A 21,487-nucleotide genomic window follows, 5' to 3' on the forward strand; every position below is an offset into this window, starting at 1 on the left:
TCTCTCACTTCAAATACTCTTCATATTATATTCCCATTTATTGTGCATTCCTATAACTGTCTGACCTCCCTAAATGCATTATCTCACACTTCTCTGTGTTAAAATGCATCTGCTCCTTTATGGCCCACTCCACCAACCCATCTATATTGTTTTGGAAATTATAGCTGTCCTCTACATTATCCACTACATGACCAATTTTTGTGTCATCTGTAAAATTTCCCAGTCGTGCTCCCCCATGTTCATGTACAAATCGTTAATATATAACACAAGCAATAATGGTCCCAGTACCAAGCCCTGTAGAACACAACTTGAAAGAACTTTACATACACAGGGGCACCCATTGACCAATACCCTCTGTTTCCTGTTACCAAGCCTGGTTTTTATCCACTTTGCCACATTACCCTGCATCCCATGGGCTTTTGCTTTGTTGACCAATCTGTCATGTGGAACCTTGTCAAATGCCTTGCTCAAATCCAAGTACACAACGTCCACTGCACTACCTTCACCAACTGTTCTTGTCACTTCCTCAAAGAATTCAATCAAATTTATGAGGCAAGACTTTCCTTTAACAAATCCATGCTGACCATCCCTGACTAGTCCATACCTTTCTACAGAAAAGTTAATCCTATCTCTCAGGATTGATTCTGTTAATTTGCCCATCATTGATGTAAGATTAATTGGCCTATACTTGTTTGGCATTTCCTTCAATCTCTTTTTAAACAATGGAACTACGTTTGAGGACATAGGAGTTATTTTGAGTAGGAATTACTATGTAGGAGTAATTTACATGCTTCACCTGCTGGAAGTGGATGTCAGAAATATGTCATTTCCTGTCATTTAAAATACTGATGGAAAATTTGTGCGTGCAAATTCCATTTTTGTTTTGCAGTCTTGACAGGTAAGATGCATGATGGGAAAGGGGGAAAAAAAGGTTTGCAGCTTATACCAGGCAACCCACGGCCCAATGAGACAATTGGTTCCTGGAAAATGTTGTAAGATGAAACGTCATAGGGCGGAACTGATTTCCCGAAAGGAACAATATTAAAAATGGGGGATTGGTTCCATCAGCAGGGCAAGGCAGCATTTTTACTGGCAAAATGCAACCTCATTTTCTACAGGTTATAGATTTTGATCCTGATTCATTCAGACCTCTGCCAACGGGTCGCAGCAGCCCTTTTCTGTAGCTGGCCGAGCCAAAGGCTTCGTACTGCAGGTGTGAAAGATCTTATTGTAATGGATGGGAGATCAGCCAGCAGAGCGAGCCAGTACTTTTAGCGGCCTCATTTTGCGCTTTTCAATCACAGTTTTCCGGTTTCTGGCTTGGCCAGGCAGTGCGTTGCCAGCAAGCCACAACCACCATTCTCCATAGCGACCTTCTGGCTCAGAGTTATAGCCTGGTGAGTGAAGGGTGCTGGGGGCCTGATGTTTCAGCAGGAGGCTTCACAACTTTCCCAAGCTCATTAAAAGCCCATCAAATTTATGAGTCATTATTATTAAAATAGAAAAGCTGAGCTGGTGTGGCATCATGAAGTCAAAATCAATGCCATAAATTTGAAATAGGGTGTTAATTTTTTAATGTCATAACTGCCATTCACTGTAACCTGAACATCGTAAATCATAGAACCCTTACAGTGCAGAAAGAGGCCATTCTGCCCATCAAGTTTGCATCAACCCTCCAAAAGACCATCTCACCCAGGTGAATCCCACTTCCTACAGTGCAGAAAGAGGCCATTCTGTGCATCAAGTTTGCATCAATCCTCCAAAACAGCATCTCACCCAAGCCAAGGCACCCCTGCCAGGTGATCATGGTTTCACCCCAGCCAGGTATTACTAATATAATGCATTGACTATGAATCTCAGTCACCTGTGCAGGTTTTATTGTGGTGGTAGATTAACACTCAAGGGAGAAAGAAGTCAAACAATGAGAAGCAGATGTAAGGTATTGAAAATGCCAAAATAGAAAACAGTGTTGAACACTTGCAAGCCAATTGTGAGCATTTGGATATAATGAGCAGGTCAGTTGGCCTACGACAGCTTTTTGAGATGGCAGTCAATATTTAATTAACCTTCTAAGGCGCTGCTCTTCTTTCCAGAGACCTGAGCAACAACCACATCTCTGAAATCGCACCAGATGCTTTCCAGGGACTGAGGTCACTTAACTCCCTGTAAGTTTCTTGGAAATTTTTTGGATTGCCTGGGATTGTCTGTTTCTAGAGTAACTCATCCTCTTCAATACATGTTGAACTCAAAGATTTGTTTGCCACTTGTGCATTTCTAAATACCTTGGTAACATAAAATTTGTGCTAATTACATATAAAAACCAGGCTCTTAAATTGCATATGGGCTCAACAAGCAATTACACTAAAATGGCTGTTTTAATTTTAAGTGCCATGTTTTCGTTCTCCATTTAGCCTTTCCTAAACTTTTTTGACACACAGTTTTGATTACAGTGCATAAATAGACCTGCAAAAATCAAAGACAGAGTGGAAGTTTGGATTAACGGATGTGTGGGAGGACAGGCAGCCCCAGATTTCATTGCACACTTTCATGTTTCAAGCGGACATGAGAGAAGCTTTGCCCGTCACATGTTTGGGTAAACCAAAAGGAATTTTCCAGCAGAGGCTCAAAACTTCCAGAAATAACTTCAGCAATGTTGTAGCCACGCAGCCTAAATGAGGCTGGTGCCTGAGGTTTGGGCAAACTTTACACACGCAAACATGAAAGGAAGCTGGTGGCAGCCCACGTTAGCGTGGGTTTTATTTTTGTACTGTAGCTTTTATTTTTCTCTTTCCCTTTCTTGCTCCTCTTCCTTTGCTGGTTATGGTTCATTAACTTTTCCCCTCAACTCTGCTGATTCTGAATCATAGAATCCCGACAGTGCAGAAGGAGGCCATTTGACCCATCGAGTTTGCACCGACTCTCTGACAGAGCATCCCACCAGGCCCTATTCCCATGACCCCAGTATTTACTCCACTAATCCCCTAACCTACACGTCTTTGGACTGCAGGAGGAAACCAGAGCACGCGGAGCAAACTCCACACAGTCAGTGACCCAAGGCTGGAATCGAACCCAGGACCTTAGGGCTGTGAGGCAGCAGTGCTAACCACTGTGCCACTATGCCACCCTCTCTCACTGTTGAAAATGCCAAATAGACTGTGCCCATTATGATTAGCAGATTCCTAATTTTTGTGATAAAATATGATATTCAGGTGATTTGAATGTTAATGTATACAGAGGGGTTTGCTAGCCATCGCGTTCCTGAGCTTTCCTAAGCAAAGGAAAATCAATCATCTCAAATTGGACTGGGTACACGATACCTTCAATTTTAACATTGACAGACTGATGACGTCCCTAATGTCTTATTGAGCTGTACTGAAAGAGGTCTGCCCCATAGTCCCTTAGCAAAACATGTTGCAAGGAGACAAAGGAAAGCAGCATACATTGGGAGGATTTAGAAGGATGTGGTAAGGGATAGGGACGTAGATGGAGGAACAGCAAAAACGGGGACATATTGAAAAAGCAATAAAAGAGACCTGGAAAATAAATGGACAGAGACATATCATCTGATAGCAAATTGGCCAAGCAAGAACGAGCAGGCTGAACTGCTGGTAGTGACTGATCTGCCTTCACATGTACAGTATGACTGGTTCTGTTTTGTAATGTTCTGTGGTCCATTGTCCATGTGCATTGCACTGGTTAATTGCACCTGCAGAAAAATTGTCATTCAACTTTCCTGCCAAGTTTTGCTTCCTCCACTTCCCATGAGTGACTGCCTGGCCCCTTCCTTGAGTGTAAACAGTTTAAATTAAAAACTTACTGTTTGAGGCGTTGCTGGCACAATCCCACACCAGGCCCGCCTGGATGCCAATCCTCAGTCTTTGCTGAAGGCCGGCAAGTTTATTTCAATACGTACATTTTGAAGTTTTTAAAAAAAACTGTTAAACACTAAATAATTGGTCATTCATTTATTCACAGGTGAAAGTTTTTGAGCTGAGAAACCATTTACAAAAGTGACTATAACTGCGGCAGGTTCCTCAGAAACAGTTCTCACGTACATGCAATTATAGAAATGCACCACAATTTATAAAACAGCTTGTTGATTAAAACCTGTTCAACTTGTAAGTGCTGCTAAAAACAGGTTTTAAAAAGAAATTAACTCCCCCTGCCCTTTGTTGTAAATGAAATTGAGCATGCCAAAATCAAAAGCAATTAGAGACTGTAACCAGACAAAGTAATGATTATGACAGATAGGGCTCCCTGTGTATTGCCTACAATACACAATGCTGCATTGCTTTCTTTTCACTATAGTAGCTGGAAAGTTTCCAGAAAGGCAGAAAGTTTGAATGCTTCCCTGACCAGCGCTGTTCTACAGATGGGTTACAACACTGGCAGCACCAAGAATGCACATCTCCCATAGACCATGGCAAGCCTTGGTTCAATTTCTAATGGTGTTTAAATGGTGGAAGCTGAACAATAAGCAAAATTACATTGATTCAAACAACATATGGTTTTGTTTTTTTTTAAAAAGGCACAAAATGTTTAGTTACCACATTGTTACATTACATAAGGGCTTTATTGTGAGCAATTGGAAATTACTTTTATAGACATTGCTGATGAAATTACATTAATGAGGCAAGGCTGAGGCGGATATGATTTGCAAGCTGACATTTCCTTCAGCAAAAGTCTCACAGGGACTGCAGAAGGCACTTTGATGTTCTGTGAAAGCTAATGTCATTGACACACGCAAAATACAAACTGCAAACAACCCTGGAGACCTAGTGCTGCCTTTAATATTTGTTTTTGTTCATTATCCATTTCCTGTAATCTGTAGTCATATTCCCAACCCATAGATGACAAGCTCTGCAAATTACTGTTTGTTTATCAAAAAAAACAAGGGCCAATATTTGCTGCTGTGTTTAATGGCCCCTCATCTCCAAAGTGACAACTTGCTGCCTGATCTTAGTTAAGTGATCTCCTTCTTTGCAAACTACTGATAATATCGCAAATCTAATCTACAGTATCACTCCCAACCATTTTGGGATGCTTCCCATTAAAGGACAAGATTCTTTTTATTGGTCTGTCAGTTTTCTTTTGAAAGTTTGCTTGGCATGTTTCTGATTAGCTGCTATTAAATACCATTGTCTGAATTGTACTGAGTGATGATGTGGAGATGCCGGCGTTGGACTGGGGTAAACACAGTAAGAGTTTTAACAACACCAGGTTAAAGTCCAACAGGTTTATTTGGTAGCAAATGCCATTAGCTTTCGGAGCGCTGCTCCTTCGTCAGGTGGAGTGGATATCTGCTCCATCCACTCCATCTGACAAAGGAGCAGCGCTCCGAAAGCTAATGGCATTTGCTACCAAATAAACCTGTTGGACTTTAACCTGGTGTTGTTAAAACTCTTACTGTACTGAGTGAGGCATTCCTTTATAAGGGACACTTCTATTTTCAGATATCTCATTGATTGCTCACTCCTATTTTCATCAATGCTGACAGGTTCTGCGCTATGGAGCGAGTTTGGTCATTAGGATTATATTACTTCCGCTCAAGCATCAATGTGATGAAGCTCTAAATTGGGATGGCCAAAGTAAACTGGAGAGTTGCATTGTGTGAAATTGCTGTTTAGGTTGTATAGGCGACTCATAAAACACTACCGTTCAGGCCAGAACTTTTGTTTTTGTAGCTGTGTAGAAAGGAAGCTCTGGAGGCTACGTATAAAGTTAAAAACATGTTCCATTTAATTTGTCTCTAGTTGTTCATGTGAGAAGATAATGGTATTTGAATTTAGGATTGTCTACTGATCAAGTAGTTAATAAAACTGCCTTTCCAAACCAGAAAGTTCAAGCATCAAACATAATATCATTACATGTAGACAATAAAGCACAATGCCATCACATGTAGTCTTCAAGGCACAAATATTTAAATTGCATCCGAAAATCTAGCTGAAAATACAGAACTACAACAGAGAAGCTGTTTTAAACTTCCAAACAAAGCCACAGTTAGGGACGATGACCAGACAATGCAATCATTATTGTAAACAGGGGCTCCCTGTGCATCACATTCAATACGAAACTTTACACTGGTTTCTTTTCAGTACAATACCTGGAACACTTACAGAAAGTCGACAAGTTTCAGTGCTACCCATTGCTATCCCACACTCCTTTGAACCCTTTTCTGCGTGACTAGCGCTTGGTTCAGTAATGGCCCACTATTACAAACTTGTGAGGAACAAACAAATAGGAAATTTATGGACAATTGAGAATGCCCTTGTCTGTCAAATCACAATGTTCAATTTTTAAAGAGAGTCTGTCAGTTAAAACTGCAGTTTGGGCTATGTGAGAGATACTTTGTAGTTACAGCCTGTTTTAAAGTTTGCGATCTAGTTCACATTTACACAGGGATCACTCTTTAAACTTGACCCATTTCTTTGATTCAATGCAGTAACTATGACCACAGCATCACTGGTTACAGTAGTTAGTGGTTATGTTACTTAAATAATAATCCAAATGTCTAGACTAATAATCCAGAAATCGTGAGCACAGATCCTACTATGACAGTTTATAAAATTTGAACTGATCAGCTTTTCTTTGTAAAAATTGGTTTTCTCTGTCATGGACTCATTGAATCCCTACAGTGCAGAAGAAGCCATTTGGTCCATCGAGCCAGCATCACCAACAACCCCACCCAGGCCCTTTCCCCATAACCCCATGCATTTACCCTGCTAATCCCCCTGACACGAAGGGCCATTTAGTATGGCCAATCAACCTAACTTGTACATCTTTGGACTGTGCGAGGAAACTGGAGCACCTGGAGGAAACCCACGCAGACACAGGGAGAATGTGCAAACTCCACACAGACAGCCACCCGAGGCCAGAATTGAACCTGGGTCCCTGGCACTGTGAGGCTGCAGTGCTAACCACTGTGCCACCGTGCCACCCTGGACCAGCTGTTTTTACCCAATCTGACTCACAGGCAGGATCTTCATCAATGTTAGTTGCCCAACAGCTATTTAACCTGTAGCGCGGGACTTCTGCCTCCAACTCGGGAGGAAGTTTAGCTTCCGAGAGCTGCCGGCTGATCTGATTGACCAGCAGGTCTGAAGTCTCAGAGTGTCACAAGGAAAAGTGGCCACTGCTTGATGACACCTGGTTTCATAAGTGGAGGGAGCCCCTGGACACAGGTGAATGCTGGGGTTTTGAGACAGGGACAAGGCGGGGGGAGCGGGGTGCGGTACGGTGGAAGTTGAAAGGAGTGAGTTGGTTTGGAAAGGCTAGAGGGGAGGGAACACCTGGATCTGCAGACCTTGGGTAGTGAGGAACTAACGCCCCCTCCACCTTTTCCCACTGGAGACCCAACCCAACTAACCTGCTGGGCGTCCATTCATTCTTTACCTTCTCTTGCTGGCCTCAAAATTGTGGCCAGGCAGAAAACAACCATCAATTTCCCACGTAAGGGCCTCAATGGTGTTAGATTCAATTTGATTTATTATTATGTATTAATATACAGTGAAAAGTGTTGTTTTTTGCGCGCTATACAGACAAAGCATACTGTACATAGGGAAGGAAAGAAGAGAATGCAGAATGTAGTGTTACAATCATAGCTAGGGTGTAGAGAAAGATCAACTTACTGCGAGGTAGGTCCATTCAAAAGTCTGATGGCAGCAGGGAAGAAGCTGTTCTTGAGTCAGTTGATACGTGTCCTCAGACTTTTGTATCTTTTTCCCAGTGAAAGAAGGTGGAAGAGAGAATGTCTGGGGTGCGTGGAGTCCTAGACTATGCTGGCTGCTTTTCTGTGGCAATGGCAAGTGGAGACAGTGTCAAAGGGTGGGATGCTAATTTGAGTGATGTACTGACCTTCATTCACAACCCTTTGTAGATTCTTGAGATCTTGGGCAGAGCAGAAGCCATACCAAGCTATGATACATCTAGAAAGAATGCTTTCTATGGTACATCTTTAAAAGTTGGTGAGAGTCGTAGCGGATATGCCAAATTTCCTTAGTCTTCTGAGAAAGTAGAGGCGTTGGTGGGCTTTCTTAACTATAGTGTCGGCATGGAGGGACCAGGACAGGCTGTTGGTGATCTGGACACCTAGAAACTTGAAGCTCTCGAGTGGGTCGGCCATGGTCTCACCAGGCCCCTGAAAAATTTCAGACAGGTTTGGGGGCTGACAGATAGATGACAGGAAGGCAATCCAGTGAATTTTACCCGGCCCCCTGTCTTCAAAGTCATCGGCAGCCACCCATGTCTATCCATGTCAGTCTTAAACTAGCCTAATATAGTTGCATTGTACTAGCTACAAAGATTACAGACTGCAGTGGTTCAAGAAGGAAGTTCACCACCACTTTTCAGGGCAACTTGTGATGGATGATAAATGCCAATCTTGCCTCGAGCTGTGAAGGCTACTTCGTGAGAAAAGATTATTTTTAAACATGCAGTAAATTAATTTAAAAGAGGGTATGATGGTTTCCTGGTTCAGGCTAATATCTATCACCATCATTATTTTAAAAAGAATGAAAGGCTACGCAAGTTGTAGAAATTAAGATGAGAATGTCTACCATTGTTTCTTTCTAGGTTTTTACTGACAGTTTTCTACTTCTTTCCCACACAGTGTGTTGTATGGAAATAAAATCACAGAGCTACCTAAAGGCCTATTTGAAGGTCTCTTCTCTCTGCAGTTACTGTAAGTATATTTAACCAGTTCTTATAAAAAACAATAAAAGCAAAATACTGCAGATGCTGGAATCTGATGCAAAAACAGAAAATGCTGTAAAATCTCAGCCAGTCTAACAACATCTGTGTAGAGAGAACAGAGCTAATGTTTCAAGTCTTGATGACCCTTCATCAGAGACTCAAAACGTTAGCTCTGTACTCTCTCCACCGATGCTGTCAGGCCTGCTGAGATTTTCCTATAAAAACAGATTGGGGAAAAAAGAACCCAAGGCATTTGATGATTGTTCCATTTTTACAACTCTTGAAACTATTAATGGGCTCAATTTTAACATCTCTACCTGACAGGTTTATCAACATTAGAAAGCTTCATTAGTAATAGGAAGGTTCATTGGTAATAGTAAAGTTTTACTAGTATTTGTAGGGTTTATTGCCGGCAGTAAGATTTCTTAGCAGTAACAAGGTTATTAGTTAATAGAGTAATGGCAGGGCTGATCCAACATCAAGAGTGCACATCCTGTGCTGTGTTGGAACTCCAGGATACTCCCCATGTTCTGAATAATCATTTGTGCAGGAAATATTGTCAATTGCAGCAGCTTAAACCCCCAACTTTCAGAAGTTGAGCGGCATCTGATGTCACTGCGGTGTATCCATGAAGTTAAGAGCTTCATAGATTATGTATGTGGTCACCTTTCAGCTTCAGAATATGCAGGGGGAGAGGGAATGGCTGCCCACCAGGCTCTCAAAAAGGAACAGGTAAAAGTACAGGAGTTCTCTAAGTGCATCCCACTCTCCAGTGTCAAATACTGATGAAGTAATAGTTCATCTGGGGAATACAGCCAGACCTTCTTTTACTAACCTAGACCTTGATATAGAGGGCACAATTTCAAAATTTGCAGATATGAACTGTGAGCAGGATTGTGTAGAACTTCAAAATGACATGGACCCGTTGGTGGAATGGGCGGACAGGAGGCAGATGAAGTTCAATGTGGAGAAATGTGAAAGGATTTGGGTCTGAGGATAGATTGGATAAGTTAGCTCTGTTTTCCTTGGAGAAAAGAAGGCTGAGATAACATTTGAATGAGGTATTCAAAATCGTGAGAGGTCTGGACAGAGTAGATGGGGAAAAATTGTTCCCACTCATGAAATGATCAAGAACAGGAAGGCACAGATTTAAAATAATTTGCAAAGAAGCAAAGGTGATGTGAAAAAATAGTTTTTATGCAGCGAGTGGTTAAGGTATGAAACGTACTGTCTGAGAGGGTGGCAGAGGCAGGTTCAATCGAAGCATTCAATAGGGAATTAGACTTTTCAGAATAGGAAGAATGTGCAGGGTTACGAGGGGAAGGTGAGAGAACAGCATTGAGTCATTAAGTGAAGAGCTAGTGTTGACACAATGGGCCGAATGGCCTCCTTCCGCAATGTAAATTCTATGATTCTGAGATTGCAATTATTAGAAACGTAATTTTTTGTTACAGTTGCTGATTATGAAACCTGGTGACCCTAGTCTTGTAGAAAATGAATTCCTGCCATCTCCAAACTCTAAAGAGCTGAGTTTTACCACCAAGGCATGAAGCTGCAGCTTGGTTTGTTTTTGTGTCAGGTGCATCTTCACTGTGACCTGACAGAGAGATGGACAAAACCCAAAACAAAAGCTCCAATTTTAACCTCTCTTGCTTGACAAAAATTGCATAAGCGGGTGGTAGTGTTGGTGAAAAGTAAAATCTGGGCTGTCCGCTTATCCCACACTCCTGCCTGCTGACACTATCATTCCTGGATTTTGAGAGGTGGCAAAACTGCTTGGCCACAGGCAAATAAGAGCAGCAACTATGCAAAGGGCGGGGTCCTATGAAATGGTTAGAATAGTAATGCTATTTAACTCAGGATTACACGAGTCGTGCTGGCACCAAGCAAGAGTAGGTTCGGAAAAAGCCCAGAAATGTTTCTGAAAATATTTTGGGCCTTTTTCTTGTTTCCTTCTGGGGTAAGTTGAGCGGTGTTTCTCCTCCAGTTCCGACACACAGTGGCACCTCCTCTGCAATGGGCCGCCCTTCCCTTCAACCATCCAGTTTGGCATCCAGATCCCCTCTGATAAATATCAGACATTATTCCATCCTGTTGCTCCAAATCCTACTCCCAGCGAACAACCAGGTAACTGATTCCTCTGGGCTCATGCAGGAGTCTGACTTGAAACATTGGAATGACAATCGAAAGTTAAAACGGCATTTCGCAGCCACATGGGCCATGTACACTACATTTGCTGAGTTAAAATTGGATTCCCTTTGCTTGCTCCTTCAAGGTACAAATCTATTGAAGTTTTCACTTTGGCCTCTCATCAATCTAATTTTTAGAAACAGTGGGTGGAATTTTATGGCCCAATCGCAGTGGGGCCAGGGAAATGTCGTGAACCATTCAAAGATCCGTTGACTTCAGCGGGATTGGAAAATCACATCGCCTGAAGGGGCAGTAAAATTTCACCCTGTAGTTCATGTTAACGTTATGTTTAAGTGATGTTTCATTAGAAATCGAGGAATTTTGATCAGGCCTGTTGACTGCCGAGTAAGTAAAATAAAGATGAAACATAAGGGGGAAATTCAGGCTTGGAAATTGGATTGCCGGAAATGCAATCCTTAACCCAAAGGACTGGAAAGGTTTGCTCCAGATTGCTGCAGAGTAATGGATGATTCATGTGGAGAATGTTGGTTCGGGGTCAGAGCACTTTTATTTCCAGTGAGTTTGTACAGTACACACAAAGCAAGCGTGGAGAATTTGTGGAATCTAGTTTCTCAATCTCTGCCGGTGATTCTTTTGTGGGAGCTGTCATACTTGTTGACCCCAGCAGCACTGGATGTCTTAGTTTTGGCTCCACAATGTGTGAAAGAATTTGATATGTTTATCACACACTGTCAAAGCAAGCAGCAAGAATGAGATGCAACAGTGTTGGAGCCAGCTGATGAAAAACCGTATGGATTTTTGCTACTTTAAAAAGTAGCAGCATTCTTATGTAATATTGTTTGAGAATCGCTGGACACTCGGCTTGCAAAGGGTGTTGAGTTCAGAAAATACTGTTCATCCGGTTGGTTAAAAAGGGATAATGCTAGCACTTTGATTTGATGGGTATATAGTGCATGAGTAGGGAAAGCCAGTGATTGTGATGGTATTGTCTGTTCAGAGTTGTTTTTTCCCCTTTCAGTTTCATTCATATATTACCATCTCTAGCTGGGAAGTTGGATCATTTCAAGTCATGGTCGACGCTATGAGCGCAGTGATTAGCCAATAGTAGGCGGTGCTTGTAACAGCGTGAGCTGATGACCATGCCACTCTGAGATGGAATGCTTTTGTGCATTTAGTCGCACAATCTAGCAGCACAGCTGAGAATCTTCAACTCAATTAATATTTTACTTGAAAGCTGGCCAAGACCTCAGGCAAATTCTGCTGGACTTAATTTGCGGAGCTACATTGTATGAACTAGGACCAGCCCTTGACCCATCCGAAGAGGGGAGCATCTTGATTAGAAAGAGGACTCCGAAAAGAGGTGGCCCAATCTCCTGCAGACACACTGGGTGGGATTTTTCCGGCTGCACTCACCCCAAGGACAGAAAATCCAGCCCGTGGTCAACAGAACTTTTAAAGAGTTGGGGAGACTCCATGCCTTAGCCGAGATGGTGCTGGGACCTCACATCACAAAGTCCCGCACCCATTTCTGATGGATCCTATTTTTGTCAGTAGTGTAAAGTGGGTGGGACATGATTCACACACATGAGAAACCCAAACCCAACAAGGTAGTTTGAACTCAGTACAGAGTTCAAATGGACCTCATTTTTGTTGCAGCGAGATCTGTTTGACTTTGTATGACTTTAAAAAAATGTTAAAAGTAGACATGAATGTGCACGAAAGGGTGGATAAGGTGTGTGGAACTGTCAAGTTGTTAAGTTATTTAAATCACCTGCTCTATAAATTTTGAACAAAAAACTGGCATTCTACGTCTCTGAACTGAAAAACAAATGGTTCTTGCAATTTTAATAGCTGTTTATATTCACCTGAGGGCCATCATTACGATATTATTACTGCTTGATTGCTTCCACAATATTATTATCACAGTGGGGGCTGTAAATTCATAGTTTAATTCATAACTCCAAGCAATTGTCAGTGATTAGATGCCTGTGGGGCTTTGAATACAAACATTTGGGGCCAGATTCTCCTACCTTGCCTGCAATGGGAATTCTCCAGTCCTCCTGCAGTGGACAGAGATTTGGAGGAGCGCCAGATTTTCTGTCCTCGCTGGCAATGGCAACAAGGAGAATTTCAGCCTTGATTTCCGAAGGGATTAAGCATTTGAAGAAATTTAAATGTCTGAATGAGCTTTTATCAATGAGTGTTTTTTAATATAATTAAATCTGTAATAGATACTGAGAACTTTGTTCCAGCTCAGCATGGCTCCTAATTTCTGCTCATGGTGAATACTGGGGGAGTTGGCATGGAGGATGTAAGGGCAAAGGATAGTTGGTGGGGGTGTGTGTTGGCATAAATTGGCACTGTGTTGGCATGGGGCTATTAAGGGGCCAAGAGGTTGGGTAGAGGAACGTAGAATAGAATGGAGGAGAGAAGGGGCCATGGAAGGTAGGCAGAAGGGCATATGTTGACAGGAAGGGTGAAGGGGTCATGGGAAAGTGTATAAAGGGCATATGTTGGCAAAGAGGGTATGAGGTGCCATGGGTGGGTAAAGGGGTATGAATTGATATGGATGGGGCATGGAAAATGGGTGAGAGCCAGGTGACCTAACTACTTTTATTACAACTGGGACAGAGCACTGAGACAGGTCTTTTAAACAGCCGGCACTGATGAGCCCCTGTGTCTACCTCCACGCTGTTTTTTGGGGCAGCAGGCCTGACTCCAGCACACAGTCACTCTCCCTAAAATGAAAATCCAGCCATTCGGGACTGTTTCTCTATAGGCGGATGTGCCAAGCCAAGAAATTTCACAACTCTGCATAGGAGTGAAATCCGGGGCCCAATGGACTGTCACACCAACAGAACACCTCTCAAACAATGCAGCACTTGAGCTGATAATTGCAAATGCCTCAGGAGTTGTGTACCAAGGATTTGTGGTGAAGAAATTTATGTGGTGTTGTTGTTATATTAGTAGGATCTTTACCTTCGAAGACACGCTGAACAAACCTTCCCACCACAGAAGAATGTGGCATCCTTGAGTTGACTGGTCTGTGCAAGCAGATTCTGCTGTTTTGTTTTTGTTTCTGAGGTAGAGCCTGAGCACACAACATCGGACATCTGTCCAAAGTCATTGTCGTGGAATGTGTTGTGCGCACTGAGACATTTGTGGTTTGGCTAATGTTTGGCACTGACATTCCAACTACTGGAAGTTCTGTCACAGGTAAGAATGCGGAATTAGATTAAGCAAAACTTTCTGGTGACAGTAATTCATCACAGTTGTCAGACATCATCTGTGATGAACTTGGGTTAGCTGAAGATTATGAATAACAGCCCAATCCATCAGAAAGTGCTACAGAAAAGAGACTTAAGGTCAGGGCCTCGTTTGAAAGTGAATTAATGTACTGAAGTATTTCTGATGTGGAAATGCCGATGTTGGACTGGGGTGGTCACAGCTAGAAGTCTCACAGCACCAGGTTAATGTCCAACAGGTTTATTTGGTATCACGAGCTTTCGAAGCGCTGTTCCTTGATCAGGACTCAGCTGATGAAGGAGCAGCGCTCTGAAAGCTCGTGATGCCAAATAAACCTGTTGGACTTTAACCTGGTGTTGTGAGACTTCTTACTGAAGTTTTTCATTTTCATTCTGTGGATAGCAATCTTAGTTCTCACACAGAATGGGGCAAAAAGGAAGGAAATTAGACTCCACTGACATGTATTAGGGAATATCTGATTTCCAAATCTTTCTAGGTACAGTACGTTTTCGAAGATGTTGGGTTGGATATTCATTCCCAGGTCCTAAACATGCTGTCGGGATAAAATGTGAGTCAGGAATCTACAAATGCCGGTTTGGGGACCCAGAGGGAGAGATTGGAGGGGGTGGCCAAAAAAGTGTGGCTTCAGGTGCCCTCATCAGTTATTCAGGACAGCGGCTGGGCTCCTAAGTCAGGAGGATTGATAGGAAACTGTCAGCACTGGAAGATCAGCAGCCCCAACATCAGAAGTGGTCCCTGCTGATGAAGGTTGAGGAACAAGAGAGCACCTCAAGCTGGAGGTGCCCTCTGAAGACATTTGTAATATTTAAAAATTAACAGTGACCATAGTTGCCAGATCATCATTATGAAGGGGAGATCCCTCTACAAGATGGCTCATGGCCTCAGCTCTGCCCCTCTCTCATTCATGGTTGGGGGATGAAGGGAAGTAGGTGAATGGGGTGGATTTAACAGAGAATTCGCTGGGCCACCGGCCTGGAGACCTACCTCCATCCATCGGCCAGGATTCAGCCTTACTGGGGATGGCCCACCTACCATCTGGAAAATTCTACACAGCATCTAGAGAGTGACTTTAATGGGCATCATTGGTTACCCACCTCTGGTGAGCAGTTAGATGTCACCACCCCCTGTAGCAGCCTCGTTCAAAAAACACCAGAGGTGGGAACAGCAAAATATATCCAGTCCGTTGCATAGGATTTTTTGGTGACCAATTGGAATTTTGCACTGAGATTTTGTGCGCTAGAATTCTGAAATAACTGCCAGCCTTGGAATATTGTAGGAAGGAGCAATATGTGAATAAATAGAATTTATGTAATTGGTCATTTGCATACTTTAGTCTTGTATTAACCTTTACATGTTGCATTAATTAAACTTTGGTTATTGAAGATATTGTTTGGGATCAGCCGAAGAATGAATGAATGTTGAGCTTTAATTAGTTTTATCTGCATAAGCAGCTTAGGGGCTCCTGTACATTGTGAAAGAGAATAAAAGAGGAAACAGAATATTGCCATGATTTATGTCAGTCAGTATGAAAAATCAGAGGAGTTTATCTGCATCTTTTAGTTTCATGCTTCAGATTCTCCTTTTAAATCTCCAATGGACTTATTTTGAAAAATAACTGTTCAGGAGGCGCAAATCCCTGTATAAGTTGTACTGTTCCTGAGTCTGTAATGATAATACACCACAGAAAGCTATATTTGCTTTTGTATGATTCGGATCAGAAGGCTGGAAAAGTGCCAGGAAGGACCATCGAAGTGAGCCCCAAAACAGCAACATAGATTGAAACACTGGGCCTGACACTTGCTTTTGCTTGATAAAGTTAGCATGGTTTTTGAAAGGTGCTTTAAGTAGGTTTTGATTGTGCTCTTCTGTGAGTGAACATGAACCATAACCTGTTGGCCAGGCATAAAGCTACAGTGTCAATGATCATGGAGAAGGAATCAATTCATATCAAGTCTTTTGTTGCAAAGGTGGAGATTTTTGTGTATCTGCTCATCAGGAAGCTGATGAGGTTGGATACAATGCCAGTCTTACATCCGACCTGACCTTACTATCTATTGAAGTCAGTGGAAACCAGTAATCCATCTGTTCTTGTCAGTTTCCTGATGTTGGATTAGTTTAAAGTTAACTCAAAGTGTTAGTTATTTTAATGTAACACACTCTAGAAAGTGAACACTACTTGTTGAGGGTCAATTTGACTTTATTCAATAGTGTAAGATGGGTGATCGCAAGTTGACAGACAGTTTCTTATCTCTCTCCATTTTTATTTCCATTGAACCAACAGGAAAGATATAAAACAGGAAAGATATAAGGCTGATTCACTATTTTGTGTCTTTCGCTATTGCATGGTTAAAATCTACCCCTGTGTGATTAATGAGTTTGTTATCCGACCACCTTTTACTGATCCTAAATATCACCCATAACAGTTCACTGATGCTGACAGCTTACATGTAAAGACAGAAAAAAACAATTAAGGTGGAACAAAGTCAGGGTTTAAGAATGCAAATATTAAGACATCGAAATAACAGGAAATAAAAGTTAAATTGTATCATAAAACACTTACACATGTGAAAGAATGACTTTCCCTTCCAGCTGTTTGAAATCTGTTGGAAACAGGTGTTGTGAATGTTGTTCTGATTCGAATTGTTCACATTTTATGCAGAAGGTGTTTATATATTTTATGCAATGTTCATTTTTTTGTTTGACAGGTTGCTGAATGCCAATAAGATTAACTGCCTGCGAGTGGATGCTTTTCAGGACCTCCATAATTTAAACCTTCTCTCTCTTTATGACAACAAGCTACAGACCATTGCCAAAGGCACTTTTGCTCCTCTGCGTGCCATCCAGACTTTGTATGTATTCCAACCAAATGGGAAGCTTCTATCTTGTGGAAATGTAAAAATAATGCATGAAATAAATTACGATACTTTTACAGTTTAAAAAAAAACATACATGATCTTCTCCCCCGTTTCTTGGTTTCATCTGAGATATGCACTGTGTCCTGGTGGGAATTTTAATCATTTGAACATTGGTGGCATGCTTTCAATTGCCTTGGTCTTGTGAACTATTTTTCTCCTGTCTGTCTGTACTTAAAGCTGGTAAGGCATCAAGACCGGATGAGACGCATCCAAGAATACTGAGGGAAGTGAGAGTGGAAATTATGAAGGCACTGGCCATCATACTTCAGTCTTCCATAGCTTCATGGGTGATGCTAGAGGGCTGAGGAATTGCAAATATTACACCCTTGTTCAAAAAAAAGGTGTAAAGATAAGCCCAATGACTACCAGGCCAGTCAGTTTACTGTTGGAGGTGGGGAAACTTCTAAAAACAGTAATTCAGGGCAAAATTAATAGGTACATGGACAAATGTAGATTAATTAAGGATAGGCAGAATGGATTTCTTAAGGGAAAATCATTTTTTGCAGAGGTATTAGAGAGGGTTGATTGAGGCAATGCTGTTGATGTGGTGTACATGGACTTCCAAAATGCATTTGATACAGCGCTTCAAATAGGCTTGTGAATAAAATTAGAATGAAACTTGGAATGAAAGAGACAGCAGCAATATGGTTATCAAATGGCTGAGTGACAGGAAGCGGAGAGTAGTTATCAATGGATGTTTTTTGGTCTGGAGGATGGTTTGTAGTGAAGTTCCCCAGGTGTTGCGACCCTTGATTTTCCTGATATATTGATGATCTAGATCTTGGGGTACAGGCCACGATTGAGGGCTATGTGAAATTGCGGGTGATATGAAACTTGTAAGATTGTGAATTGTGAGGAGGATAGTGTAGGACTTCAAAAGGACATAGACAAGTGAGTGCAATGGGCAGGCATGCAAAAGTGATATGACAGTACTTTTTCACGCAATGAGTGGTTCAAACTTGAAATACACTGCCTGAGAGTGTGCAGATGAAGTTCAAAGCAGCAAAATGTGAAAACCATGGAGAGACAATATAACATAAAGGGTACAATTCTGATGGGGATGTAGGAGCAGAGGAACCTGGGTGTATATTTGCATTAATCATTGAGGATGCCAGGACATGTCAAGAGAGCAGTTAATAAAGTATACCATAGCCTAAGCTTTATTGATAGGAGCATTGTGTACAAAATCAATTATGTTACGTTATAATTGTATCAGGCACTAGTTCAGCCTCAGCTAAAATATTGTGATTAGTAACACCACACCTTAGGAATAATGTGAAGGCATTGGAGAGAGTGCAGAAAAGATTCATGAGAATGGTTCCAGGGATGAGGAACTTCAGTTAAGAAGGCAGATTGGCAAAGTTGGAACTGTTTTCCTTAGAGACAAGAATCCTGAGGTAATTTCTGATAGAGGTAATGACAATCATAAGGGATCGAGACAGAGTCGACAGGGAGAAGCTGTTCCTATTCGTGAAAGGATCAAGAACGAGAGAGCACAGATTTGACATAATTTACAAAAATGCAAAAGTGATATGACAGTACTTTTTCATGCAATGAGTGGTTCAAACTTGAAATACACTGCCTGAGAGTGTGGTGGAGGCAGGTTCAATCAAGGCATGCAAAAAGGAATTGGATTGTTATCTGGAAAGGAAAATGTGCAGGGTTACAGGGAGAAAGCAGGAGAATGGCACGAAGGGAATTGCTCATTCAGAGATCCAGTGTAGACACAATGGGCTGAATGGCCTCCTGCACTGTAACAATTCGACAATAAATCCTTATATGGCTCACTGTTTCTTATTGGTATTGTTCTTGTTCAGCCCTTTGGCACACTTTGTTTAAGTTGTGTTGTTATTGTGGTTGTTGAATCTGTTATTTCAATATTTGGAACATCAACATTTCACTACATTTCAGTCCAAAGATGTACAAGTTAGGTGGATTGGCCATGCTAAATTGCCCCTTAGTATCCAAGATATGTAGGTTAGGTGGATTAGATTGGCTATGGTAAATGTACAGGGTGGGGGAGGCTGGGTAAGGTGCTCTTTTGGGAGAGTCACTGGCTTAGACCATCCCCGAGTTCTCCATTTAACCTCTCTGAGCATATAGTTTAGGTGACGCTTGTCCCATTTGTACAGCTTGCCTCTGCATGAGATTTGACATCAAAGTCTCAGAAATGTTCAACCCTCCCTTTTACACCACCTGTTATGTCTTGATGTTTTAATCTGACCTAGTACATGCTTTAATCATTTTATTACTATATTTAACATACTGCCTGTTAAAACATCCCCTAACCCCCTAAGCTCTCTTTGCAAATCTCCATCTTGCCATTCCCTATGCCAATAGTTCCTACTTGAACTGGAACTTTTCGCTGATCATCCTGTCTTTCCAGAACCTTTTGCACCCACATTTTGATGTCCTTTCCCCTAGCACAAAGGAGGCAATCTGGATCCTGCAATGCAACTGCAGAAAAGCCTATCTATTTTACTAGCCACAGAAACCCCAATAGCCATTGTTTGTGTTTTCTTCGCTTCATAATTTTAAACTACCCCTTCCCCAGGTAACCACTTGCTTCATAGTGTTGCTCATAATTTCTATTTTCAAAAATTATTTCCATAGTTAATAATACAAGTTATACATAAATAATGCAGCTGTTACATCTCTGGTAATGAAAGCAATGTACGCCTTCACAGCTCCAGTCTGCTTTAAATAATTCAGTAGGAAGCATTGCAGCTCTACCATATCTCATCCACTCAGGTAATAAGCAGTTTTGAATTTGATGCAGGGCTAGCGGTCACTGTATTGAATGCTAAGTCACACATTGTAAATTCTTAATGTATCAGGGTCCCAGTAAATGCATTACAGCTGCAACTAACAATTGGAACCATTAGCTACTCTACCTCTTCCTTTGAAGAGCTCTTTGCGCTTCTGGATATTCTTCTGACAGAGTCAATACTTTTTTTGTTTGATTTTTTTCTTTTTTTTGTTAATCTTCATAAAAGGCATTTGGCTCAGAACCCATTTATTTGTGATTGCCATCTGAAATGGCTTGCGGATTATCTCCATGCAAACCCCATTGAAACCAGCGGCGCCCGCTGCACTAGTCCTCGTCGGCTTGCAAACAAGAGGATCGGACAGATCAAGAGCAAGAAGTTCCGCTGCTCAGGTAATTGGATTATTGGAATTTTGCTGTTTATTTATATATATATATAGTAATATTAATTACACTCTCTTGGCTGGGAGCTACTTTCTTATGGATTCTGAAAATTAATCTGTTGTGCTGTGAATTATTGAAGCTCTTGGAAGCTTTTAACTCTTATTTCTGACTTGGTGATAACTGCAGCACGTCAGTCTTGTGCTGTTTGCTTTGCCATTTTTTTACTGTTGACAAGTTGCAACCTGTGGATTTAATATGAAATAAACTGTTTCTTTTTCCTTCAGCTGCTAACATTCAGGTGCATCTCTTCTGTCTTTTCTCTCTCTCTCTCTTTTTTTATGTTTATAGCGAAAGAACAATATTTCATTCCAGGTAGGTTTGTCTTGCAGTGGAACTGACCAGCTGTGGATTTCCCTTAGGATCTAGTGGAGTGATGCATGCTGTAGTGATCCGGGTGAATCTCACAATAGACAGCGATGTAGTCCTCTTCCTCCTCTTCCAGTAGTTGAATCTGCCCCTACTAAAGAGCTTTGCATGAAACCTTTTATTCCAAGTAGCTGAATCATTAAGCCCATGTTTCCTTGTGTCAGCTATGCAGTTGCCATGCATCAGAGTTCTTTTTATTGTTCTTCGGTTTTACTCTCACTTCTGGTCTAAGGTCACCATTTATTGAGGGTAATAGCACATGATTAATTCCAGTTCTAGTGGAGTTAAACATTTGTTGCTGCATTTCATACATTATTGCTTCAACTTTTTGTTCGTATTACCTGGAAAGGGAATAGAGCAAACACCTAAAGCTAGGTGAGAAATACTGATCGCAACATCATCCGACCTCCACTGTTGCAGTTCGCTTGGTGAAGGAAGTGAGGTTTATTTCATCTGGCACTTTGGAAACTATCACTATCACTTATACCAGAAGAAAATAACCTTGTGTGCTCTAATCATAAACTAATCCACTAAATGCTGAGATGAATAAAATTAAGGCTCTGTCCCAAAGGTAGGAAAATACTTTGGGTAGCTACAAAACCATGCGACATTTGTTGCTTGAGAAGCTGTGTGAATTATCTGCTCCCAAAATACTTGGTTTTGTCAGAATCTTGAAGGTGCCTGCGAGGGGAACTGGTTTGGAACAGTGGCAATATCTTGCATTTGTATAGTGCTCCAAGTGTAGATAAACTGCCCAAGGCATTTCACACAGTGGTGCAGTCAACAGAGAGGCGAAGGAGATGTCAGGAAGGGTGATTAAAGCTTGGCCATGGAGATAGATATTAAGCATGATCTTGAAGGATAAGAGCAGTGTGGAGAGGAATAA

The 21,487-nt window shown here is 41.6% G+C and overlaps 1 protein-coding gene across 2 annotated transcripts in view; it reads left to right on the top strand.

Annotated features, from left to right (window-relative positions):
• The window catches only part of slit2 (slit homolog 2 (Drosophila)), a 420,226-nt gene that overhangs the window by 294,124 nt on the left and 104,615 nt on the right, over positions 1-21,487 (top strand). Inside the window, exons 11-15 of one of the 2 annotated variants that reach the window (XM_078215445.1) lie at positions 2,094-2,165; positions 8,609-8,680; positions 16,815-16,958; positions 20,021-20,184; positions 20,524-20,547. In XM_078215445.1, the coding sequence (XP_078071571.1) occupies positions 2,094-2,165; positions 8,609-8,680; positions 16,815-16,958; positions 20,021-20,184; positions 20,524-20,547 (476 nt within the window). The remainder of the gene's footprint in view (positions 1-2,093; positions 2,166-8,608; positions 8,681-16,814; positions 16,959-20,020; positions 20,185-20,523; positions 20,548-21,487) is intronic. The other variant, XM_078215451.1, reaches the window with a different exon arrangement.

This window comes from Mustelus asterias, chromosome 1 (genome assembly GCF_964213995.1).
Source record: "Mustelus asterias chromosome 1, sMusAst1.hap1.1, whole genome shotgun sequence".
In the NCBI taxonomy this organism is placed as follows: domain Eukaryota; kingdom Metazoa; phylum Chordata; class Chondrichthyes; order Carcharhiniformes; family Triakidae; genus Mustelus; species Mustelus asterias.